Genomic DNA, 27,621 nt, shown 5'->3' with positions numbered 1-27,621 from the left:
CAAGTCCTAGACACTGCTGGGCCAGACACTCATACTGTCACATACAAGTGCCACACACTCTAACCCTCTTGGTTCACTCATTAGAGGTTTGATCTCTGCTGTTCCTGTTGTGTAAATCAAACTGAGCAGGAGCGCTCAGCATCAGCGGGTTTAACAGCCCTAACAATCATATTTGTAGTGATGGGAATGTTACATAAACATGGTTTAACGTTCTGAGTTCTGATTGTCCTATTATGATGTCATAGCTGTAGTTTTATGATGATATCATGACGATGAGGTCATGATGACACAAGCCAACAGATCTTACTGTTTTATTGCAGTGTATGGTGACACGCGGCCTTTGAAAAGATGGTTCTTCAAAGGTTCTGTAGTAAAGAAAATGTGGTATCATTATCTATACAGAACCATGAACACGCAACATTTTTGAAAAGGGTTCTGAATAGCACCAGAAAGGTCTTCTGTTGTCATGATGTCAAGCTTGTGACAGTAAAAAAATCCCTTTTTGGTGGTATGTAGAACGCTTTTCAAAAAGATTCTAAATGTAGAACCACCTACAGCACATTCTCCATCAATCTGAAGAACCATTTTACCCTGCAATGAACCAATGAAACGGTTCTTATATAAAATGTACACCTGAATATACAGACATTTCATTTCTGAAAACAACATTTATTTTTGACTTGACTGTCGAGTCATAATGCCTACGTGAGGTGATGAGCTGCAATTCTTAGCAAACTGTCACAGAGAGAGACCAGCCAGTGCAGTCGGTCTTCCTGTGGGCTGCTGCAGTGTTAGTGGTAACTGTCCACTTTAAAGTGTGACTCACTGTTTGTTCATTGTAGAAACTTGTATTGCCCATCTGGTCAATAAAGGCTGTGCACAGCAGCCTGATTTTAATGCTAGAGCCATTCAATTCAAGTCCTTTTATTATATTTTTGCCATTATATTTGGTTTTCTGCTTTTTATATCAATGCGCTACTAACAGTAGCAATAATCATGTTCCTCTTACGTGTCATTTACATTGAAAGTCTTATTGGAAAATCTTCGGGTGAAGGACCCAACACAACAACAGTAACAGAAAGTTTCATATTAGTGCTGATGGACTGAGGTGGAAAACATGGACAGTGACCTTTTGTTGTCCCATTGGTCATCTTTCCAATGACAATATTGGCTAATAATATTAATAAAACTGAAACAAGAGGTTTTTTGACTTACAAGCTGAAAATATGTTGATATTTAATGTGTCAAAATTTTACAGGCAGGTAAAAATCCTCTAGGTTTGATTTTGTGTGTCATGACTGGTTAAATTCATACAGTTCGAGTGTAGTTTTGTTCTTGTCAGCATCAATTGAAAGGAAATCCAATTTTCAGGTCAAAATAGAAGAATGTTAATGAATGAAAGGAAGAAAGAGAAAAATATTTTAAAAAGCACTCAGAAAGTAATAAATAAAAATAATATTAGATACTACTAAAGCTCTGAAACTTTTTTGGTTTTGTTTTCGACCCAAATGTGGCCAACAATTGCCGCACGAGCACCAACTTACCATGCTGCAGCGTTAACATGAACAACGCATGGCTACATTTTAAAATCCATAAACAAAGCATAAAGTAAAAAAGCACACAACTTTAAACGTAGAGGTCTGCTTTTCTTATTAATTTTAATGATAGATTCCTATCATCCACGCATATTGTCTGTATTCAAATGCTACATGACAAAAATACGCCTCTTGGTTTGTCATTATAATGACTTGGTGTCTGATAATTATGAGATGCTAAATAGTAATTATGAAATAGTAAGTCATAATAATGACATCAGATCTTGTTACTAAGACATGTTGAGATACTATGACATAGTAAGTCATAATTATGGCATAGTAAGTCATTATTGTGAGCTGCTAAGTCATAATTATGAGAAAGTAAGTCATAATTGAGGCACTATGTCATATTTATGACATTATTGTGAGATATGAATGTCTTATTATTAGATCAGATATTATTAGTATTATAAGCCATAATCATTACAGTCATTATTATGAGATATTAGGCCATAATTTTGAGATCAAATCTCTTTGTTTTGAGAAGCTAAATCATAATTGACATAGTACGTGATTATTATCAGATGCTAAGTCATAATTATGAGAAACTAATTCATATCTATGACATGCTAAGTCATCATTATGAGACATTAAGTCATAATTATTAAGATACACTTTTGTATCCCACCAACAGAGAAATTTCACCTCTGCATTTAACCCATCCATGAAGTGAAACACCACATACACACACTAGTGAATACACACACACTAGGGGGCAGTGAGCACACTTGCCCAGAGCGGTGGGCAGCCCTATCCAAAGCGCCCGGGGAGCAGTTGGGGGTTAGGTGTCTTGCTCAAGGACACCTCAGTCATGGACTGCCTGGCAACCTTCTGGTCAGAGGGCCTGTTCCCTAACCTCCAGCCCACAACTGCCCCCATGAGAAGAGATGAGATCTCATTATTTTGAGATACTAATGAAATAATTCATAATTATGAAATTGCTAAGTCATAATCATGAGGTGCTAATTCGTAATTATAATGTAATCAGTATTTTGATATCTAGTCATAATTATGACATCAAATCTCATTATTTTTGAGACGCGAAGTCATAAATCTGAGAACTAAGTCACAATTATGAGATTCTAAATCATAATCATGGGATATTTTCTCATTAGTATGCCTTTAGTATGCCTTACTAAAATGTGTTTTGTTTCCCCCCCTAGCGGTTGAGAATTGGAACACCGCCACAGTACAATGGCCGCTCCTTTCGCTCCCTCGCTAGGCAGCGTGTATGAATTCAGGACCCGGCCCACCCGGCCTCGCCTCGCTATTCACTTCCAGGTTTCCGGGCACGGCGGTCCACTCACAATTCAACACGAACGGCATCGCACAGATAAATGCGCCTCCCACTCCAAAAAGTCCTCTTCCTGCACGCACTGCCACGTTAGAGAGAAAACCTCCCGACAAACGCACCTTACACACACACACAGACAGATCCGCTCCGCTCTCAACCCGTCGCCCGGCCTGAAACCATGATGCTGAAGCTGGTGCTGCTGTGCGCCCTGGCGGTGTCCGCGGAGATCACGGAGGAAGAGGACGTGCTGGTGCTGAAGAAGACCAACTTCGAGGAGGCGCTCAAAGCGCACCCCAACATCCTCGTCGAGTTTTGTAAGTACACTCGGAGGGCTTTTTGCATGGCAGGAGCCCTCCCTCGGAGCCTGCAGCCCTGATTGGTGCCGTTTCTGCGAGTCAGCTTCTTATTCGCCCAGCTTGTTATTCGGATTTCCCCGTTCCACCTTAAATGGTGCAGCGGTTACGCTCCGGCCTGAGGCGCCAGAATGTAACTGCTGCACCATTTAAGGTGGAACGGGGAAATCCGAACAAGCGGGCGAAGAGGAAGCCAACTTCAGCCTTGTGTTCGTCTTGCTTGTGCCGGCACCCAGGCAAATATAAAAGCCCCCCACCCACACCCCCCAAACTAGAAGTTTCAAATGGCACCGTGAGCCGTTTGAATCTGCCAGTATGTTCTGTATGGGACCCTGTTCAACACGTTCCCCGTCGGTCTGGAGAACCATTTCACCATGTACAGGCAGCTGGCTCTGAGTTGTGCTCATGGTTCTATGCAGAACCCTTTAGGAGCAGTGTGTGCTTTCACTAACGCTGTTCTGGGGGCTTAACGTTTTACCGGCCCTCACTAGTGCATGCATGTAATGTAGTGCATGCGTTTCTCCGTGGGCCGGGCTGTGCATGCGCTCCTATCCAACCTCAGCCTCACTAAGACGGAGGGCTTGCACTCGTGCGTCTATAGGAAGTGTACAGGCTCGGCCGGTGCGTGCATTTCTACCTTGGGCCTTGCAGATGAGTTGGAAACCTTTTCTCTGACCGTTTGTAGCGCATACAGCGCTTAATCTCCACGAGCACAACACAAAACACCGCTGAAACCTATTCAAGCTCGTGCATGCCCCTTCAGGCCTCCAGTGCTGGTTGTAAACAGGATGGCCAATGCAAATGCACAGGTCGGAGCAGAGCTGGCTGTGTGGGCATGCTTTGCTTTCTGGAATATTAAAAACTTGGTCCAGAGCATGACTTCCCATCACCACAGCTTCCCGTTTCTCTGATCAGGCTTTATAGTGGCCTGTGTACATTTGCATTACTTTAACTTGGACTTAAACTTGGCTCTGCTGCTTGAAAGCCCTATGGATTGTGTTTTGAGCTGCTTTTTGCTTAGAAAAATACATGTGACTTCATCACAGTGGTGGTTTCCAGTGTCAGTCCAGGCTGCACGTTTGGATTAAAGGGGCTTTTATTGCTCTATATTCGTGTTAGGACGTATAAAAGACCAGTAGTTCTTAACAAAAGACTAAATAAAGTTGGTCTGAGTCTCCATTTTGGAGTTTGCCCCCCTCCCTCACTCCCAGTGGAGGTTCATGAAAGTTTTCCAAGCGCTGCCCACTCACAGAGCTCCACGAGTTTTCACAGTGCGGTGGGAGGGGCTAGCGCGCAGTGGGCAGGACGCTGGCGCCACGCAACCCCGCCCCTTTTCCTTGGTAGGTTGACGTGTACATCAGCATGAACTCCTGTGAGGCATGTCAGCAGCCAGAGATGTGCTTTTTGATGTTGTTCAGACCTTAAAAAAAGGCCCTTGAAACGTGTAGGTGACCGTTCCAGCAGTGATGAGGGTGACCAGTGTGGACGTGAACCTTGGACTTTCACCCTACAGCACAGCAGAGCTGTGGCAGCGATGACTAATACAGGGAAGTTCAGGTTGGGCTGATGAAATCACAGCTCGGTTCAGCTTGGCGTGATCGGTCCGGTCTGCTTCTGGTGGAGAACGGCTCCAAGAGCAGGAGGGGCGACCGCTGAGAGGAACCGAGAAGCTCAGGTGGAACCTGTCACAGGGTAGTGAAGTTGGGAGACTTGCAGTAGCGTGGGTTATAAAAACCAGCAGTTCAGACGCTCTGCAGCTCGTAATGTACGGCATATCCAGCTAGGGCTGGGCTGTATAATGATGTGTCATTATTGTGATTAAATTGGTTCAAATCAGTTTGTCAAGCATATTGTGCAGCACTTTATTAACAGTGACCAGCTATTTATTTGGCTTTGGTCCAGTGCAGCATCATTGTATTCATAGTTTTTAATGGTGTGTTGATCGTACGTGGCCATTTGACCCGTTTTGAATTGTGTGTGAAGTCAAGACAGTTTTGTCTGTTCCCAAAAAAACGGCCCTTTCTTCAGACCTGCTTAAAACGTACAGTAGAACCAAATGAAATGAGGTAAACATTTGATTGTCCAGCTCTTGTTTTACTTCATAAATCCACTTCTTGAGTTGAAAGTTTGCCAGGATGTGTACATTTTAACCTAAACGTCTTTTTTTACTGTTTTTATTGTCCATTTATGTACACACCAGTTATACCAAGGCATGATTGAGTCTATATACTGCTATACATTAATATATTAATCTGTGTTCTCATTGGTCGTCACAGATGCACCATGGTGCGGTCACTGCAAAGCCCTGGCGCCCGAATATGCCAAAGCTGCAGGACTGCTCAAAGCCGAGGGTTCAGACATCCGTCTTGCCAAAGTGGACGCCACAGAAGAGACAGACCTCGCCCAGGAGTTTGGGGTGCGTGGCTATCCCACCATCAAATTCTTCAAGGGAGGAGAGAAAAGTTCCCCCAAAGAATATTCAGGTGAGTCAGATGGGGGAGATGTGGCTGAACTAATGCAGTCGTGATGACAGCGGCCACTGTCTGAGTTATCTAGTGGTTGCTCTTTAGAAAGCAAGTAAAATGGACTTCCCTGAACAATAATGAACCATGCAGAGCTGCACACAGGTCTCAATGTTTAATGGGGGAAAATTCATTATTGAATATAAAACTGAAGTAGTGAAAACTGTAGCTTTACAAGTCATTTTGGAACATTAGTGTTGGGAAAGACCGCTGGTGTCTTCAAATTGTAGGAAAAAATCTAGAATAAAAAATGGAGAGGTGGAGGTTTTGTTCAGACAGTGACTAAGTGTGAAAAACAACGTGGCAATGCATGTAATGAATATACATTGAACTCTGTTCTTGCTGCAAGAGTGACCAGTAGAATAATTATGCAATATTAATCATATTAACTGTCAAATAATCACTACCAGTGTATTGGTAAGATATTTTAGAAAATAGAATTTAACTGAGTAATCATGACGGGTACGACTTTGCTGCAGCTGTGCTTTATTGCTCTTTTTTTTTCTTATCTATGTCACCATAGTGTATTTACATAGTCGCTGTCTATCCATTTGTTGTTTTTAACTTTTCTGTTGATTGACAGATTATTTTGCCAGGTCTGTCCTCTAATTGGGTCATTAGTGTTTAAATTAGTCAGTGAAAGGCATCTTAATACTCACTCATGTGGTGTCCACTTTAGGGCCTTTCCCGTTCTGACACATGGCATAAAGAAAGCGCAGTGGTGAGATCTATAAGCAGTGTTAATGATGCACTAAGCAGTGTGAGTAAATCGGGGGTTCAGGCTCAGATGACCCCAATGCCTTTAGCATGAGTGACGTGACTCTGAAACGTGCGGCTCATTCCGTACGTGTGTTGGCGAGCGTTTTCCCGCGGCCCCTCCTCTGCTTCCCGAGATTCCTCCGGTCGGCTGAGCGATGTGCAGGTCCTCACGTTGCCTGCGGTCTGCTCCTCCAGCAGGGGGCGGGGTCTGGTGCTTCACTCTCAGTTTTCTTCTCTCAGCACAGTGTAACCGGAGCCGGTAGGAACTCCTCCGGCTCGCTCCAGACTAATCCGCTCTCAGCACTGCAGCTGTGAGGGTTTCTAGGACCGGGATAAACTCAAAGTTGCTGAGTTTCTGGATCTTTCAGAGCAGTTCCCCATACAGCAGTGTGCTGTGAGCACTTGGACAAACACATTAAAAACCCATTTGAAGAGTTTAAGGGGCACCAGAAGTTTGGTGGGAGAGTTGCAGTTTGAACCGTTTTACTGATTCACTGGAATTTGGCTAATCATTGTTAAGCCTGTCATGACGAAAGTTTAGCTGATGATGAATTGCTATGTAAATCATTGCCACCAGCATTTAAAAATTTTTTGGGCACTCTATATAGCTAATGAAGATGAAGCCTAAAGTGGCTAAATTGGCCGGTTGATTGAGTTCCTTCCTGTCAGCATACTTTGAAGCTCCCAACTGAAGACAATAACAGCTTATTTAACATCAGATAAACAAACATTTCTCTTTGCTGCCCTCTAAAGGTCTTATAGCACCAATCAGTACTTCTTGTTGTAGAACCCATCTATAGTTTCTTTCATTTACATGCAGTTGCCTCAACCCAATGCATGAATATGCACCTAATAATGGTTGTGATGCAGACATATGACTGCGACGGCTGAAATGATTGAATTACCTGACAGGCTGACTTTTAGTACTTCATGGAAATTGAACGTCTTTCAGAACTAGGCTCAGTTCAGGGCGAGCAACTCTGGTTTTTCCACATCCAGATTAAATCTAATCTTGGACTAAACAAAGTTGATCAGTGGGGATTCATCACTGGCTGTGGCGTTTAGGCTGAAGACTAGGCTCTGTTCTGTTTATTATAATTATTTTTCCAGTATTGAACCAGAATTTGCTTAGTCACTGAGCTCAGGCTGACCTGAAGTCTGTCTGGTGACCCTCACTGTTGCTGTGGCATTGCATCAACACTTCCTACCCTCAGCTCCAGCGCTCTGCTCTGCTGAACTGTTACCAACAGCTGAGGCAGAACCCCACCCAGAGCAGTTTGGCTTGTGTTGTGGTAGTTTCCATATTTGGGCATATATTAAAAAAAAAATCAATAGCACACATTTAAGTTGTGAAGCGTCTTCCCCTTTTTCTGTAATGAGTCTCAGCATGATGTGTAAACGTTCACTCCTCAGTCCATATATAGAAGCTGGGCTGCAGAAAAATGGCCTGATTTGAATGAATCATGGTTGTGATGCCATACATCGGGGTCATTAGTCTTGAAGATGCAGTAACAGCCAGTTTTTAAGGAGTAAGCGAGGTTGAAAACTGATCGTAAAGTCAGTGCCAGGTCCAGCTGTCCTAAGATTGCAGATTTAAATGTTCTGATACTACAAATAAACACGGAGTCCTGGTCCAAATGTTTCTTCAGTACTGCATTACTTCACAGCATGAAAAAGCTGGTTACTGCTGAGCTCCTAATCTATATAATCCAGCCAAATGAATAACTGCCAGTTGAACATCACCAGTTGTTTCTGGCTCACATTAATCAGTTTACACTTTCATGTTCTCTATATTTGAACTACATTCTGCCATCACTAGATGAGATGCACTGGTAGCTAATGGGCTAACAGGCTGCTTCAGTAAGATTAAGGCCAAAAAACCTCCTCCACGCAAGTACGTGAATGGAAATGACGGCGCTCAACCAATGCGTTACGAACGCCCGACCATCCTGTACAAACTCGCAGTGCTTTCTTATTAGTTGTGAACTATTTGGGGAAATATTTCATTTGCACCTTTTCTGACTAATATTACAACTGCAGTTTAAATTATAATCATGTTCTATAGATTGTAGTTCAGACCAGGTTTTTATTTATTTATTTTTTTTTTGGCCAAGACCAGGTTATCTACTTTTTCTGGCTTGAGGCTTGACCCGTTGACGTAGTGCACGAGAAAGCCAGTAAGTTCTGGTTAGGATGTCGCAACACATGGACGTTTGGTTTCCTCTGATTGGACTCCATTTACACTGTTGTTGTAAATTTCCTCTTAACTTTAGACATTTTTTATAATGTAGGCTATTTTTATAATTTGCAGCTCTTACGACTTGAACATTGCACTCCTTAAATTGTGATTTCGATATAAGAACGATGAACCTTTCAGCCCTAGTTCTTATGTTACTGTGGGGGTTAAACACTCAGTACTGAAGGGGCGATAAAGGAAAAATCATAGAAGAATCTGCTGTTATTCCAACGGTCTCAACAGCTAAATATGGACAAATGGGGGAGAATTAGCTGCTCTACTTCTTCTGTTGGAACGTGTGAGGCTTAACTGCTCGTCTGCTATGGCAGTTGAGAAGTACGGTGGCAGTACAGGACCGCTTAGACAGGCTTGGCTGTCATTATAGCGCCCCCTGCTGTAACGGCTTGCGCTTTTGTTGCATTATGAAATGCATCATGACACATCATCTACTCTACTGTGACTGATGCTTTCTTCATCTCTACACCTTCATCTGGTGGCCAGTTATCCAAGTTCTCTGCTCTGACATGCATTGTGAACTTTACTCATGTCACTGTATTGTTCGTAAGCCACACCCCCGCATTCCTTAATTCCGATAACTGAAGTATTTTCTGATGGTGGCTGATCAGTATGATCAGATTGGAATTATATTGATGCAGCATCTTGAAACATGTATCGTAAAGCCAGTTGGCGACACTCGGTCGTTGTTCACTGTGTAAATCGCCTTTCTGCTCTGTCGTCTGTCTGTTTGCTCAGTGCCAGTCATATTGTTTGTCTCTCTGTAAGTGCTAGTCTTTGTTTGGTCATGTCACCTCTCTGCTTTTGTCCTGTGTGAACGTGCAGCTGGACGGCAAGCTGACGACATCGTGAACTGGCTGAAGAAGCGAACGGGGCCGGCGGCCGCCACACTGACAGAGGTCACGCAGGCTGAGTCACTCATCGCTGACAACGAGGTCGCGGTCATCGGCTTCTTCAAGGTGGGCTTTGTTTATATCTGTAGACCATACCGCTCAGCTTGGTGGTGTTTTACGTGGTGTCTCACATCCCCACGACCTTGCACCCTGAAATTTTAGCACAAGGCAAAAAAAAAACTTCTCAGTTTATTCTCAGATTATTAAAAAAAAAAAGTTACAAGCTTTTTACGTGACAGTACCTAGAGAAATGTAGGAGAATCTCAGTACTTGGTCCTGAAGGTTTCACATGCCCACATCAGCTCATAAACCTCTTTATTTAGTTATGTATTTATTTGTGCAAATGCTCAGTAGCTTTATTTCAACATTTTTGGTAGCTGCTCTTTGTGGCATTTGCGTGGTCTTATGTATGATGTATGGACTGATTTCTATAATTTAAGACTTTCTGCTGTTGTGAGTTGAAGTGGCTACTGAGAACTTGAGTCTGTTGGATCACTCTTTAACCAAATCTGTGGATGTATAAAATTTTAAAATAAACTATAATGAAAATTGTAGGGCCTCACTGTTATGAACCAATTACAATAAACATTAATTCCACTAATTTTTCTAATTTTCTGCATAACAGTGTGAATGTGTGTAGTTTGGTGTGAAATGGTTCAGATTTTTATTACGGTGGTGGTGGTGGGAACCAGGGGGTCACCATGACTACAGCACAAATAACTGCCATTGAACTAATGTTAACACGATAAACAAAATTCATATTCAATATCAATACATATTCAATACATATCGCAATAAATCATTATTTCTTTTGAGTTTGAAGGCTTTTTTTTGTTCCTGGGTTAATTGCCATTTTAAACTATCCTTTATGGCCAGTACATGATAAACACTGTCGTGGGACAGTGGGAGAAAGTGTCTGAGCTGTTTTTACCAGCTGGTAAAGAATGGCTTTAGTTTTTAGTCATATAGTCATGATTTAATAAGGAGAAGATCAGCTATCCTGTTACAAATGCTGACCAAATGGCCAACAGTCCTAAATTTAGTTCAACAGCGTCAACTTGGTACGAACAGCAAACATTGGCTGGCTCAGTATGACTGATCACGCCACCTTACTGCCATCATTCTTACCACATCAGAACATATCATGCCAGCTAGCAGACTGGATTTCTCTACTCTATCGTCGTATGAGGGGTGAACTGGTGATTCTCTCACACCAGATATACACTTGAACTGAAATCAGTGCTTGTTTGATCCACGGTAACATCAATTTGCGGTGTCGTCAGTGTGACTCGAGCACTGCTTCGTTAGCCAGCTGCTAAAACCAGCTTGCCTGGGAAGAGGAAGTTCTCCTGCCCTCCAGTGCCTCACGGCTTCCTCGGTTTACTTTCATTTAAATCTGGGCTGTAAGTAACATGAACTGAGCACATGGCTGAGCCCTGTAACAGCACTTTAGTTGTAAAGATCAGATGTGATTTAACGCTGCTAAAGCTGTTGGGATGTACAGAAAGAAGCGAGTTCACTGTAGGTCAGTACAGTACAGCCACTGATCTCGTCGCTCGCGCTTGGGCACAGGAGAACAGATTGCTGGTCGCTCCACTCAGAGACTATATAACTCCACGTTTCAGACATTTCTAAAGTCTGTTTGGCGACTCATTTTACTAGTTGCTCCTCCCCTGGAATCCTGTCAAAACACTCGGAAATGCGCCCTCTCCTGGCGACAGCAGAGTAGTGTCGCTCTCTTTGCGGTAGAAGACACCGCCAGGGCTGTCACTAGAATGTGGATGTGTGTAAATGGTGTATCCAACACTTCTTATAGTTCTACTGAGGAAAGTTGTATCGCGATACTTATCGTCTTCTCGCCTAGCCCTAGAGTGACAATACAGGTGTCAGAGTTTTATAGGGAATGTTGATTGTGAAATAGTGATAGAAATGGTTCATATCACCACCACTGTGAACAATTCTGATTCGGTAAGTTTCTTGACTGGCGCATTTCACAAAAAACACTCTGACTATGTGGAATTAAAAATCAGTGGAATTTTAAATGGAATGTTGGCATTTTAGAGCTGGGTGTTCTTTTTAAATGACGGAGAGGTATCCGGCTGTTTTTGTATCCACATGCTTTTCTTTTTTGTTTTCCCTCCTCCTGTGTTCTAGACTTCAAGGCAAAAATGATATCAGATATATTTGGGGGGAGGGCCAATCAGATTTCACCGCCAGTCTAAACACAGCTAAAACTTCTGCAGGCAGTCAAGGTTGTCTGTTAGACAACTGCTCCAGCTAATGTACCTTTTTTTTTTTTTTTTTTTTTTTTTTTAATTTATTTTCCTTCTAAAACGTAATGATTCCTTATTGCTTAGTGCCAGCACTAGTTTGCTGGAGTCAGCTGGGCATTTGTTGGTTGAGGTGGACTAAAGCTGGCTTTTTGTTCTTGTTTCTATGGTGGTAGGATGTGGAGACGGATGGTGCTAAGGCCTTTATCAAAGCAGCAGAGGCCATCGACGACATTCCATTCGGCATCAGCTCAGACGATGCCGTCTTCTCCAAGTTTGAGGTCACCAAAGATGCCGTCGTGCTCTTCAAGAAGGTATTTATTATACTCTGATATTTCTGCCCTCTGTTTGTGGTTGTTCTGTCTGCAGCATCTAAAAACACTTGCAGGAAACATTGTGGGAGAACATGAACTGTTAATTTTATTTTATTTTTTACCTTTTATTTAACCAGGGTAATCACACTAAGATGTAAAAGATTTTAAGTGAGCCCTGGCCAAGAAGGCAGCGCACACCACATTAAATGAATAAAATAAAAAAAATGACGACCAACAAAATCAAAATGAAAAGTAAAGGGAATGATGCAGTTCTTTAACAGTTGTCTGAAATCGATCAAGGAGACATCGATCAATCGTTTCTGTGGGTCATCCCCCACACCAGGACGTCCCAGGTCCCTGTGCTGCTACTCCTGACACAGAATGTAAAGCTTGCTGTGTCTCTGCTTCTATACGTGATGTATGAGAGCGTCTGAGACCTTCCTCACGTCTCTGCTGTAGCCGAGTAACCTGACCCAGACAGCCCTGCATTCTCACCCAGGTGGTCTGACGTGCCCCTGCTGTGCTAATATTAGCATCTGCCTGGTGGGGCAGAGACGCTCTTGCAGCATCCTGCCTGCTTTTGGACCTGTTTGGGTTCAGCATTATTTAGCGCCCGATTAACCCCCCTCCTTTAACCCAGAGGGGTCTTCACTCCGCCCCCTCAAGGCATTTGAGTAAAGATTCATTTAAAGAGTCTCCAGAGTTTCATAAATCAGACGAATATTCTTAGATAGTGGTTATGATGGACGGTTTTCTCAGCCTCTTACTGTTAAGTAATTTCTGCATGTATTTTTCTTTTTTTACTATTTATTTTATTTTTTAAAATGTTGATTGGAGGCGGAGCTTGTGGCTGAGCACATGTACATGATGTAAAAACCTCCTGGCTTTACAGGGAGACTTGAAGCAGCACGCACACCATATAGACTTGTTTAATGGGCCGTCTGACACTGTCCTGCATGCTGTTTTCTGTAAACATGATCAAAAGTGCAGGAAATTTTCATGAAGGTCTGTAAAATTCAACATTTCAGTTCTATTTTTTTTTTTTTTTTAAACGCTTCCTTTAAGCAGGTTTTAAGCGTGTTATTTGTTGCACTTGTTAGGAAAGTCACTTCTGCCATTGTCATGGGGCCGGGTCCGTTTCTAGCTGTAATTAGGTGTTCGTGTCCGAGCCTGTGAAGGAGCGTCACCGTTATGTAAGAAATGACCTTTAATCTGGGTCAACTGACCCCTGCTTCGATGATGCAAACCTGGTTTATAATAGCGTCTGACTTTAAATCTCCCAGCCTCTACTGCAGGAAAACTTTCAGAGCTGAGAATATGAACGCAAACATGATTATAGTGTAGGAGTGGCAAAATATGAGCACCTACGCAGCCTCTTTCAAATGCGTACATGCCAGAAAAGATTTCCTTCTCTTTTAAAGGGCCCATATCCCATTTTTCCTGATATTCCTTCCATCCTTCCCTCCATCCCTTATTTGATATTTTCCAGTCTCTTTATCCCTCAGAATTAACCATGTAGTCTTGCCTGTTGGTATATAGTGAGTATTGCTGTCTAAGAGCGTAATCCGGCTGTGGTGTGGATGAAGAGAGAGTGGCTTAGAGATTAACTGGTTTTGACTCTTGGCTCTAATGATGCATTGATGAAATTTTTCACTGCATTAACACCTAGACGAACTCAGCAGCTCACTCGCGCGCTCTCGTTCTGTTGCTCTCGCTACTTTTCTCTCTTCTCTCAACTCTCACTAGTCTTCTTTTCGTTGGGGGGGTTGTCATTCAATGGTCACCCAGTGATGTTCTCATGTTTGGACACCTGGTCTCTCTGTCGGACTCTGTCAACAGCTGTTTCTTGTTTGTTCGTTATTCCAGGCCTGTGTTGTTGCCTCCTGTCTCATATCCTCTCTTGTTTTTCTGTTGACCATGTTCTGCTGTTCTTAACACTTAATTAAATCAAATATAGCTCTGCAGGTTCCCTCGCGTAGCTTCCTCACATGGCCGTGCAGGTTTAACTGTGCCTGTGTGTTTGGTAAAGCTGTAAAGTTTTATGGCATTGAAGGGTGGGATGATCTGTTGCGGGAAGCTGCTGCGTGTTTAAAACTAACGCTGTGTGTGTGTGTGTGTGTGTGTGTGTGTGTGTGTGTGTGTGTGTGTGTGTAGTTTGATGAGGGCCGTAACACTTTTGATGGAGAGCTCAGTAAGGAGAACCTCCTGACCTTCATCCAGGCCAACCAGCTCCCACTGGTCATCGAGTTCACAGAGCAGGTAAGCTCTTCAGAGAACCCTTCAATTATTTCACTTTTCATTCATTTACTTACTGGGTTGTTATTTTTCTTGTACACTGATGCACAGATTTGTTCTGTATAAAATAAAATGACACCGGTGTTTTGTTTAATATGGAACAATTAAAATTACATGTTTGGTTGCAATGTAAATAAATATCAGTAGGTATACCATAGATGTCATTTGAATAATGTAAAATAGTGCTCCCTTTTCTAATGGCCCTTTGGCAACTAATATAATGCATTATAATATAATTTGTCACATGAGTATAAACGTGGGAGCAGATAATAACTGAGAGATAAATATTATTATTATTATTATTATTATTATTATTATTTATTTTATTTTTTTTCCTCTTCCAGACGGCCCCCAAAATTTTCGGAGGTGATATCAAATCGCACATTTTGCTCTTTGTGCCCAAAGCTAGCAAAGACTTCCAGGACAAGATGGACAACTTCAGAAAAGCAGCCGAAGGCTTCAAGGGCAAGGTCAGGATGATATGCCTTGTTATTGCTGAGATGAGCATTGCTGTACCTTGTTAGCAAGGCTGGGAGTCGATCCCAAAAAAGAATCAATTCCTCGTTTCCAGGCGTTCGGGAATTCAGCGTCGACTCCAAAGCTTTGCGCTCAATTCCGCATGATGTACATATGGACTGTGACGTTCTGCTGTCACTGTCTAAATCAGGGGTCTGTAAAATGCAACTCCGTATTTGTTAGATGTTCAGTAGTGAAGGGCAGCAGTAATCGGAGGGTTTAACCATATGACTGTGACTGAAGATAATTTGTCAGTTAATTGGCTGTTATCAGTTAATCCACAAATCAAATGCTCTTCCTTTGTTTCCTCTTACTGCAGCAGGCAGTTTCCCCTTTTATGGTGCAGTGAAACAATAGAAACCATATCATGATGTAGTCTATTACAGTCTGTTGGTGACCACATGGAGTGCTTGTTAAAGAGTCCGTAGAGGCCATATCGCCCCCTACACATCCTGTAGTTTATTACAATCTGTCAGAATGACTGTGTGGACCAAACGAACGTTACAGAGCCTTTTTAAGTGAAACGTTGACGCTGTCACCCGTTAATTTTCTTGTAGTTTATTCTAGCCTGTCATTACCTGTCCTGAACATGGGGCATGATGAAGCTCTTCACACTTCTGTGTAATCTTTAGTCAACAAATGACTCGATGTAACTTTGCTGTCTATTTGCAGATTCTCTTCATCTTCATCGACAGTGATGTGGATGATAACCAGCGCATCCTGGAGTTCTTTGGGCTGAAAAAGGAGGAGTGTCCCGCCCTGAGGCTCATCACCCTGGAGGACGAGATGACCAAATACAAGCCAGAAACCTCAGAGATCACAGCAGAAAACATCATTACTTTCTGTACAGCTTTTGTTGAGGGAAAACTCAAGGTGTGTTCACTCACCACAGAATGAGAGAGAGAATCTGTCCATATAGCGGTATCAGAACAAACGTTTCTTTGGCTACGTTCACACATCAAATTTTCCCACCAACTCTGATGTAAAGCTTTAATGGTTATTTTATTTTTATTTGTTTTCTGTTTCTCATCTTCTGTTTCTTGTCTTCTTGTACACAGCCTCATCTTATGAGCCAGGACATTCCTGAGGATTGGGACAAGAACCCAGTTAAGGTCCTGGTGGGCAAGAACTTTGAGGAAGTTGCCTTCGACCCCACCAAGAATGTCTTTATCGAGTTCTGTAAGTTCCCGTGTCTACGTGCAGCACAGTTGCAAGCGGCTCATATTTAGGCATCAGGGGCTATAATATTTGCCAATGAGCAAAATACAGGAGTTTACATACTTTGGAACTATGGAATTAAAATACAAATACTATACAAACGCAGTGACACTATAATAAATGTGTAAGGCTGTATTTCAGGTGTCTCCTCACTGTGCATTTGACACATTTGAGACCCATAGAAATGCAGTGTGTGAGCGGCTAGAAGTTTCGGTGTCGGCTGAGACAGGTGGTAATACCATGTATGAACAGGCCTGCATGTAACCGACCGTCTCCACAGGTGTGTCTGTCTCTGCGTGCAGTAAAAACCAGTTGGTCCATGTATCTCTGTGGGCCGAGTGACTGCCGTGGACTAAATTTTTCTTTCCTGGTGCAAAGAGGGGGAATATTTTTATATTTTTCCAGCAGCTGGGGGATCTGGTTATTTTTTGTCCCACAAAAGTCGGTCTCTGTGTGGGGGGAATTTCCCCATGGAGGATGGTATTTGCAGGGCCGTTAACAGGCTGCACGTGCCCAGGGCTTCGCATGCTGCCTGCTGCATACAGCCTTGGCATGAGCCGTGAGTGGATTCACTCAGCTGTTGGTGCCAGACGCTCTCAGAGATGCACTCTGGAGGACCAGAGACAGATTCCCTCATACTTTCCACTGAGACTGCAATAGTGTTTCATTCTCTGAACCCAGGGACCCCCCCCCCCCCACCTCCCTCCCTCAGTGCGTTTTATCCAGGCCACTGTTGACCCTCACCTACTGAAGCTGCAGCCCAGGTTAAGCCGAGTCTCCCAGCAGGGCATTGTGCGCACAAGCTGTTCAGCAGGAGGAATCGGTGTGTCTTCTTAAGCTGAAAAGGCTCAGTCACTGTTTTTGTTGCTGTGCCATGTTTATTTTGACTTTACACCCTTCAGACTGTTACATCGTTCATCTTTTTTTTTTTTTTTTTTTTTGTGTGTGTGTGTGCCCTGGCTCTTTGATTAATGCCATTACAGTGGTGTTTTTGTAATAATCTTATTTCACTTGAATGGGAGGATCTCTGATCTCCCCACATGTGAGTGGTTCCCAAGCAGTGCTAAGGAAGTGTTCACAATGTTGGCTTGAAAATGTTTGATGGAATGACAATCAAAAGTCCTGACCTTAGTCCTGTAGGAATGTTGTGGAAGGACCTGAAGCAAACAGTTCATGGAAGGAAGCTGAAGCTGCAGCTGTTTTCTGTGGAGAGGGCTAAAACGTCACCAAGCCAATATGCAGGACAAGTCAAGTTACTGTAAACATTTAGTTGCAGTTATTGATGCACAAGGGTGTCACACCAGATACTGTCAAAAGGGTTCCCATTCTTTTGCCTCTCCACAGATATTATGTTGTATTATTTTCCTTAATAAATAAACAAGTCAAATATTTTTTTTGACTACTATTAGGACTAAAATCAGAAGATTTAGGTTAAATTTATGATTTTAATTTTTTTATATGCATTTGTAGTAGAAATGCAGATGTTCTTTTATTGACAGCTCTTCCCTTTCCTTCAGATGCCCCCTGGTGCGGTCACTGCAAACAGCTGGCTCCTATCTGGGACCAACTGGGAGCTAAATATAAGGACAGCAAAGACGTTGTGGTAGCCAAGATGGACTCCACAGCCAACGAGATCGAGGCTGTTAAAGTCCACAGTTTCCCTACGTTGAAATTCTTCCCTGCTGGGGAGGAGCGTAAGGTGAGACCTTTACCTTCCAGCTCTTTACTTAGTTCATATCTAAAGCTCAGTTGGAGCTGGATTAGTTTTCCATAAGGAATAAAAATAAGAGAATAATCTTTTAGGAGACCTGAGGTTTCCTAAAGCACCGTCACCTCTGATTCTGTCACTTATCAGGTCGCTGTGTTTTGCATTATGGAGCTCTCTCTCTTCAGACTTTATCCTAAGAAGGCAGGTCATATAAAACTGGGTAAGACTAAATATTGATCGAGATCTGATGTTGCCAGTGGAGCAAAAAAAAGGCGTGCTTGAAATGGAGAGGTCTCATCACGTTCCCAGTTCGGTAGCAAAATATGAAGCTTGGGTTGAAGATGATCATATTAACCAGGCATGTGTATATTGATACCTCACAGCACTGAAGGTGTAACATACAGCAGTTTTGCAGCCTCATTTCAGGCTCCTGCTCAGTCTGGAGGTGTAATAACCTGTTATTTTACTAGCAGTGAAGAGGAGGGTCTGTGGTTTGAAGGAGTACTTTGTTTAAAAATCTAATTTAAACAAAAAATATGTATGCATGTAGGAACGGCAGAAGAGTGAGCAATGCTGCCGATTTCCAAAAAAAAAAAAAAGTAGAAGGGGGGGGGGGGGGGGATCTGCCGTACTATTTATTGTTTGTTTGTTTGTTTTGAGGGTTTTTTGTTTTTTGTTGTTGGGTTTTTCTTGTTTTGTTTTTTTTTTTTTTTTTTTTTTAACCCCCCCTCATGTTTATGCCAGATTTTTGTCCACTAACTTGTCCTGGAGATTCCAGACTTGGAATTGTGCCAATATGGCAATGTTTGGTCTGGTCAGGAATGGTATGCTTGTATACAGCTTTTTGATCTGACGTACAGTTTTCATGCAGTCTTCTTTAAATTACGAATATTTTCCTATAGGAATGAATGGGCTAATATAATTGCGTGTCCATCTGCTCAATGGAAAGAGTTTCACATACACTATCTCATGGCAGGCCCACCTGAGCACAAAATGAATGTTCTGCCGTTTATCTCTTGTTCCTCCCAAAGAGGCCTGTTCATTTTTCATAATTAACCGCTTGGTGACCCCATAGCAACCGCTTGGTGACCCCATAGCAACCGCTCTAGTTGTTGCACCTAAATATTCTAGTTTGATTACTAAATGGCTGCATTAGCCTCGTAGCTCCAGTGCAAAAGTAGAAAAGGAAGCCAAACGTGTCCTGACTGACATCAGGATAAGGGGGAGAAATGGAAATATTCATTCAAATATAGAAAAGTACTCCTCAGCTTTATTGCTGACTGCTTACAGCAGTATAAGCTGATTGCAGTTAACTTTGTCCAGACTGGCACTGCAGTCAGTTTTATTTGCCACACCCCCCAAAAACCCCTATCACATTCCCTCGCATGACTTTGCACCCCTTGAAGAGATGCTGGTGATGGTTAAGGGGTTATTTTTGAAAGTGGCAGTGATGGTAATCCAGTCAAACTCCCTATCCACAGTTTATAGGCTTCCCAGTTTAGAGCAGAACTGTTTACAGCATTGGCAGCACGTGCAGATGAAAACCAGACACGGCCCAGTAAATGTTATCGCCTGCTGCGTGCCAAGGAGATCCGGTCAAAACTGCCCCCCCATCAGACACTGGGGCTCTCCAGGGGAGCATGGCACTGTGCCAAGTAAATGCCCTTCGTTTGCTGCTGTCTATACTGATATCTGGAGGATTTGAGTTTCTGCTTGGTTGCTACCTGAAGCAGGATCAGCTCAACTGTAATCAATATTGTAATCAATTTTTGGTCTTCTCAGCAGTCCATCTGAAGAGGATTTGGTGCCCTTTGCCTCTTCTTTTAAAATAACTGTGGGTTTTTTTTGCATTTAAGAACAGAGTCAATAATGACAAATGAGTTCAGGACAAATTCAACATCTGCATAATTCAGCGGTTTAGTAAACAAACGTTTAGTGATTTTGATGTGAAATGCGAGTTATTGGCAGTGGTGGTGATGAGAACCAGGGGTAATATCTTAGCAAATAGTCATTTAGTATCTAAAACTACCTGGGAAGCCTCTGAGTTTTATGTAATGCTGATTCTAAAATAATCGTAGATGTTTTCTTTGGAGAGTATTTTGCATGCACACCTTCATCTTTTAATTGATTTTATTTATTTATTTTTTAGGTCAAAACTTGCTAAACTATCGTAATCAATGTCTTAAGACATCAGGAAGCATATTCATGACATTGCATGCAATCAATTTCAGTGAGCGAGCTTTTAGAGCAGAGGTGGCAAAGTCGACCACTAAGCCAGCTGTGTTTTTATTTCATCTTTACATTTTGCTGTGACCTGAACTGAACATGGTTTATTCATAATACACCAAAACTGCAACAGGAAGATATGCATTGAATACTTGCTCAAACATTTCTATAAACCTGCCTGTTTGTGTAAACTAGACACCTGGCATGTTTTCTTTTTTTGTGCAACTGCTGTCCCATAGATCGTTGTTGGAGGAATGGGGTGCGAGCGCACATGACGTTGCAGTAAAGCTTATTAAAATAATTTTATGGGATGAAAAAGGTTGTGCCACACGCCTGACGCGGCCTGCGGAGCTTGTTTGGCGCTAAACTAAGGCGGAACTCTTCAGACCTGGTTCCTATCACAGTTCTGACTCTACATTTCTGTGAAACAGTTCTTACCATCAGACCACTGACCTACTGCCCTCTGGCCTAAATAAAGTCCAGTTTTTCCAGTGTGTAGATTTGATTCAGCCGTTTGCTCGGTTACTGTTTAATGTGCTAAGAATATCAGGGGAAACCAGATATCTCATTAAGACAAGTCAAACTATTTACCACAAACCCCTTACATGGATTGAAGTGATGACCTTTGGCAGCAGTTCTAGGCTGTATTTTTAGGTACCACCTTTGTCTACAGTTCCAAATCAAGGCCTTGTTGCTCACTCAAGCACCAGTCAACGAAAAGTGGACTACTTGTAGATTGACAGAGGCTTAGCAATTATGTAGCACAATTTAGCACCCATGACTCTGACTTGCAGTTGGCACTGGTTCATTAATACCAGAAGTTGTCATGAAGAATGTTATAACTGCGTTGTGGCAAAAAATCGATGTAAATTTTAAGTGAATAGCTTTTATATTTTATTCACCAAATCTTTTTTTTTTTTTTCTTTTCTTTATTATTTATTACTTTTTTTTTTTTTCTTTTTTTTTTTACACAAAGCTGAAACTTTCATGCACTAGATTTAGGGGGGAAAAACCCCATGTAAATAGTGCGTTTAATGTATAAACTAAATTGGGCCTGTTCACCTGGGGGGTGGGGGGTATAAATTAGCCCTGAGGGAAGCCCACTCGAGGCCAGACGTGCCTTTTGCTGTGTGCGTGAGGAGCGAGCAGATGGTGTCTATAGCAGTGTTGGCTGATGTCAGCTACCCCTGTTTGACATATGTATTAAGTGTCTGTATGAAGTTGCTACACAAATCTGAGGTGCCAGAAGCATGGCACTGCAAGGGCACCCATCTTTTACCCAGCCAACATCATTAACACCCCTCTGGGGAGTTAGACTGTATGTGAAGGGATCTGCAACATTAAAACACCTGAACAAAGCTGTGTTTTGTTTTTGCCAGAATGTGGCTAATAAACCATAACTGGATTGCTAATGCCCGTCTCTCCATGTGCAGATAATTGATTACAGTGGGGAGAGGACGCTGGAGGGCTTTACAAAGTTCTTGGAGAGTGGTGGAAAGGAAGGAGGAGCACCAGCAGGAGATGATGATGATGAGGTAGGTGTGACTAAGACGCTATGGCTACCTTCACAAAAAAAGTAAAGTAAAGGTAAAAGTGGCCCAAATCTGATTTTCTAACAAAGTCAGATCTTTTTGTTTGGCTATTCACATTTTAAATGCGATCTATATGTGACATCAGCTCCTAACCTGAGCTGCATGCACAAAACAAGAATGGTTTATGTTGCTTCATGCGGCTCATCCAGAGGTAAACAATCACAACTGCCATCGAATGCCCGTCTGCTCCCAGAGCTTTTTCATCTTCACTAGCATCACAGGAGTGATCATGAAGCTTGATTGACTGACAGCTGGGCTCATCATCCAGAATGTGTTCGAGCTCGCCATAAAAGGGTCACGGTCAATTCTTTGTTTCGTGTCCTCAGATTCCTTAAACTTTGTTTTCAGACTTTTCCTTGACGCTACCACCTCGTTTTCTGATGGCTGCGCTTGGCTATTTGTTTCGAAATATCTTCAGACATGGAGCAGTTTTAGATGAATCTCTAATTTTGTACAGAAATATCACCCCAAATGTTTGAGGTCTCAGTAGTGTGAAAGCACTGGCTGGCTCTCATTAGCTCATCTGAAGGGGTAGCCTGCATTACTTGAGCCTGATCAAGCACAAACCTCCCAGTTCAACTTAGTTGCCAAAGATTTTCCATTTTATTTTTCTGCTCTCTCACAAGTAACCTAATATTTGTTAATTAACACTTTATTAATGCCTACAGATGCCTGAATATCAGAACTGGTCAGCATGCACATCTTTAGGTAACACCAGGGCTGTTTAAGCATTTCAGATGAGCACAAAGCTCAGATTTCATATAAGTCATGCTCTTTTACATAAATAAGGAAATAATGCATTAACTGAAGATCTTGGTTGATCAGGGATGCCAGGAAGAGTCAATCCAGTGGTTCTCAAATTGGCCCTCAAGGACTGTAGATAGTTCCACCTTTTAGTTAAAGTCCAGATTTTTGCTCCAATCTCACTCGCAACAAAAAGGGGTGTCTCTAAGGACCAGTTTTAGAGCTACTGGATTGGTCACCACGCCAACTTGGAGATGGTCTAGATAACACATTCCTAATCTGTTGCTTTTCATAGCCATCGTTTCAGTTTCAGAAACCATTATTAAAAGCCCCGTTTTGCAGTCATTCAGATGAGGTTTCTGCTGTGGCTGTTGAAGTATGTGCAAAGTTACCGGAGTCTGAATAATGCAGTTGTCATAAGACCGTGCTGGGGACCTCAAGTGCCACAACTTTGTTTGTTGTTCAGTAAACATGGTTCAACTTCTCAGGGAATAAAGACTTTCAGATTAAAGGTCTCAACTGCAGCTCGAACTGCTGCAACAATGTGTATTTAATGCCATTTCGAGCTCCTGTAATGCTGCTTGATGGCTGTAGTCATATTTGCGGCTGCTCCCTGTCCATCAGAAAGCCTCGCATTCTTGGCTTGGCCCCCGAAGCACTGCAGGAGGTTAAAGACCTTGCTGCACATCAGAAATGCCTGCGTTGTGGCTGTGTCTCGATCTGCAGTCTAACCTGCACCCCAGAGCATCCTGTGGAGTTTTTTTTTTGTAATTTTTTTTTTTTTTTCCCCTCCTGCACGTGATTAATCAGATTTCTCTTGCTCAGTCTGGCTTTAAATCTACCACATCTGCCCATGGTTTTTGGTTTGCTGTTATCTTTAAATTGGAGGAAAGCCACAAAACCAGAGTTCCACAAAGGTTTTCATAAACCTTTATTTCCTATGATTCAGATGTATACAAAATATGCGTATGTGGATATGTACAAAATGTCAGTCTGTATGTGCAGGTGTACATATAGGGTTGTTGGATAGGAGGTGTGTGTGTGTGTGTGTGTGTGTGTGTGTGTGTGTGTGTGTGTGTGTGTGTGTGAGGTGTGGATGTGGTGTGGTTTGTCTGAGACATTTGTTCTTAGTTTGGGTTCAGTCTTTTGCTGCTACTCAGTATTGCGATCTTATAGTTTTGTAAACGGTCATATACATTTAATTACTTGTGTATTAAGGGTTTTAGTACCTCTTACTTGCTAGTTTATCCTTGAACATGTCCTTTAAATTAAGCCCTGACCTGGAAAGTATTTGGGTTGCACATTAAAAATAAATCACCCCATTTTCTTTACCATTTGCATATTGGTCTTCTCAGGTTTCAAACCTTCATTTGAAACCGAAGTATCCAGTTTGAGTGCTAGTGTGGGTTTGAGCTGTTATTTTAGTGGTCATATTGTCACATCTGCCTCAAGTGCTAGTGCAAGTCATGGGGCTGTTGAACCTCTGACTGATGTTTATGGTCATGACCACAAGTCAGGGAGTCTAGTTTCTCCAGGGAGTCTTGATTTACAAGCTCTGATTCGAGTCCAACACACCTGCCACTTGCATCTAACTCGGAGCTCGCAGGATGTAGATTTAAGATGAACGAGAATGCTTACATGGAGCGCGAACAGTGTTAATTAATGCTTAGCCCAAACCACTGACGGTCAGTTAAACCAAGCGCTGGCCTGCAGAAACTTTTCCTGGGCACACGGCCCAAGCTGTGGTATGTGAACCCATCACCAAAACCCAGTAAGACTCCTATATTCTGTGATGCCCTTGATTCTTTCAGCGGGCAGCATTCGGCATTCAGACTGGATGAGGTTCAAAGCTTGGAAACCCATCCCAATCCCCTGGTTCCGATTCTAGGAAGTCTAATTCCAGGGCCTTACCGCTGTTGCTAATGCCTAGCACAGCTGTCGAGGGTTGTTTACCTCTTGGATGGTGGGATGCAACCACCATCAGCCGCTGACAGTAGCTCTAGCAGCAATTCCTTCAACAGCAGTTAATTTGCTGTTGGTCCTGTTGGCATCACAAACTTGCATGATGCTTAGTGACAGGGTGGCCGTGCCATTCGTGACCCAGATGCTCCTTTGTGACAAAGATTAGTCCAAATTGCTTTGAAACACCTTTTGAAAACAGAGGTGCCAGCTATGGCTTTTTGAAGCACTGCTGTAGTTTGGCTCTTTTAAGCCTATCTGTAAATGTGCTTCTAGAAGATCACTCAATCTCTTTGGTTTGATTCCAGAGAACCCTTTTTGGTGGATACCCTTAGCCTTGTAACTAAATAACTCTGTTGCATGAACACTCATGTTTTTCTCTCTGCGCAGGATTCGGACCTTGAGGATACCGACCTCGAGGATGCGGATGATTCAGACGAAGGACATGATGATGAAGGGCACGATGAGTTATAAGGGTGGGCGGGAGAGAGAGAGGAGGACACGAGGAGACAAAACCCCTTCACCACCACCACTTCCACTCTAACGCACCCTCCCCGTCCTGGGAAACCTCAAGCTTCTCCTAGTCAACCCCACAGCTGCCGGGCATCCGCTCGCATCCCGCCGCTACTACAACCGTTTCCATCCTGACGGTCTCCAGCCCGAACTCTTCTTACCACTGGACCTCAAAGAATAAAAAAAAAAGTTTCAGGTCGTTTATGGAACGCGTTTAGCACTTCTATTAGGAGACCCACCTGCTTAACCTCAGTGTTGGCATTTAAGCTCGTTTATCCTCAGATTTTTGAGGTTTTTAATCTTCTAATTAGCCGCTCTACCTGCCCACCACCTCACTAATTAGTTTAATTTGACATCTAATCTTGCATAGGGAGCGGAGTTGGAAAGGAATGCCAGCTTAGTTCATTTTTTTTCCTCTAGAAAGGAGTGGACGAGTGTACGGTGGCTGGAATGGACGGATTTCTCAGGGCACCGGGGCCACATTCAGTAGGAGATTGATCAAACCATTACATTCTGTTCAGAGCGGGCCATTGCGATACAAATGCAGGTGTAGCCGAGACCAAGCTGAGGTAGTTTCCCTTTTCTTGCTTTTTGATTTTCTACTATAGTCTCTTTCAGTTTTCTCCCAAATCATTAAAGGAAAAGCTCAACCATACATGCTAATTAAACTGACGGTGAATGAGAGCCACTAGCCGCCAATTAGCATGATGTCATTTTCATAACACTAATTACTGGCTGTTCGCCATCATTCATTGTTAGCAGTATAAGCATTAGTGACTGAGCTGTCCCTTTTAATGTCTGGCTACTGAATTATTTTTAATGATATGTTTGTTTTATTTAATTCTAATTAAGTTTCCAGTTGTTTCTCTTTGAATGGGTTTTTGTGTAAGGGCCTGTGGCCCTCTTGGTCTCAGAAGGAAAGCGCAAAAAAACAATTCTGTAGCACTTCATTACGCCAGCAGAGATTTCATATCAGTTACTGAAGAGGCGACAGTTCATAGTTGGGAATAATTCCATTAGTTCATCCTTTTCCTTTTTATCCCATCCTTTAATCTCCCTCGTCCTTGCGGCGGTTTGCGCCGAGGCGGTTCTGTCTGTGTGGTCAGTAAAACGGGGAGGGAACAATGCAGGAAAATGCTAAGGCTACCTTGATCAGCGTGTCGTTTTGTTTAGTCTTTCACACGTCCAGGGACAGGGTTGTGAATATATTCTGTTGTTCTGTTCACCCCCGGTTGTTTGTGGTTATTTTTTCTAGTAGGGGTGATGTGAATGGGGGGGCGGTTGTACAGGGTGGGACTTCTGTAAGAGTTTTTTTTTTTTTGTTTTTGTTTTTTTTAATTGAAAGTTGTAAGTGAGAAAGAAGCAAAGTTGTTCAGAGAAGTGAAGCATTCCATCACATTTTTCAATTTGATGTGGAAAAGTTAACTGGTGGCCAAATAAACAACAAAAATGGTGACAAATGTGGTGGTGGTGTGTGTGTGTGTGTGTGTGTGGGGTGGTTTTTTTTTTTTGTTTTTTTGTTTTTTTTGTGGGATGGGGGGCTTGGTCACTTAGTTGTGTTAGAATTTCCTGATTTGTAATTCAGCTTGATGGTGATGAGAATTGCATTTCACTACTGAAACTGGTGACTAGGTTTGCCAAATTTTGTTTAGCCCTCACAGAATTGCTCACTGTGGTGGTGATGGGAACAAGACGTCCACCACTAAAAGCTCCCTCAGAGAAAGTTATTACATTAAATGATGAATATGCTGCCTGATCGTTTTGGCCCAATCCAGTCATGGTGGAGGGATAAATGCTCTGTGTTAAGAAAACTCATTCACATGACACCGAATGACCACGAGCTAAAGAACAAGCACCTGCAGGAACTCAGAAGTGCCGCTAAGCTGGTTCAGACACCAGTGTCATCACTGTCTGGGCAGCATGAGGTCAGGAATTAAATTTAAACGTCTGTCACCAGCAAGGCATCATCTACTCTGCTTCATTTGGTGCGTCAGTTCTTTTTGTTGAGATTCTCAATTTCATGCAAATGAATCCTGACTCAATGAGTCAAAATCTGAATGACTGCAGCAGATTCGACTCAAACTGGACCTGAACCGGCCAATATTCTCAGTAGTGTTGCATAAAGCAATGTAAGCGAAACGTCTAATTCTTGAGAGTGCCATTATTATTTTAATTATGCATAATTCAGATGTAAATGGTGTGATTCAGACTGGTTTGGTGTGAAATGGTTCAGATTACAGTGTTGGTGATAGGAACCAGGGGCACCATTACTACAACACAAATATAGACCTACTATCTTTACTATCCAAAACCACCGTGAGCCTACACAAGTCTTCTGAGTTTTATATGGAATATTGATAACTGGGGGGAAAATGGTGGAAAATCTGAAAAGTTTTCTTTGGGGACTATTTTGCTTTAATTGTTCTACAAGGGTAATTATTTTATTAGGGGTTTATGACTATTTTAGACACTGTTTTATGTTGCATGGTATTACAAAATCCATGAATTTATTGTCACACTGATGTTTAAGTATACCGTTACATCACAATTCAAAATAAGATTAAATAATTAATCTATCACAGTCTGTGTGACTGTAAAT

At 42.4% G+C, this 27,621-nt stretch overlaps 1 protein-coding gene across 1 annotated transcript; it reads left to right on the top strand.

Annotated features, from left to right (window-relative positions):
• Window positions 1-2,905: 2,905 nt before the first annotated feature.
• p4hb (prolyl 4-hydroxylase, beta polypeptide) lies at window positions 2,906-26,247 on the top strand. The gene is made up of 11 exons (XM_017693060.2): window positions 2,906-3,203; window positions 5,519-5,725; window positions 9,600-9,733; window positions 12,114-12,251; window positions 14,406-14,510; window positions 14,891-15,016; window positions 15,735-15,935; window positions 16,121-16,241; window positions 17,798-17,979; window positions 21,648-21,749; window positions 24,900-26,247. Exons 1-11 carry the CDS (start codon window positions 3,068-3,070, stop codon window positions 24,981-24,983), a joined length of 1,536 nt encoding a protein of 511 aa, XP_017548549.1. The 5' UTR covers window positions 2,906-3,067; the 3' UTR covers window positions 24,984-26,247.
• The last annotated feature ends 1,374 nt before the right edge of the window (window positions 26,248-27,621 follow it).

This window comes from Pygocentrus nattereri, chromosome 30 (genome assembly GCF_015220715.1).
Source record: "Pygocentrus nattereri isolate fPygNat1 chromosome 30, fPygNat1.pri, whole genome shotgun sequence".
NCBI lineage: Eukaryota > Metazoa > Chordata > Actinopteri > Characiformes > Serrasalmidae > Pygocentrus > Pygocentrus nattereri.
Note: the sequence above shows the minus strand (reverse complement) of the source record. Positions and strands in the feature narration are given on the sequence as shown.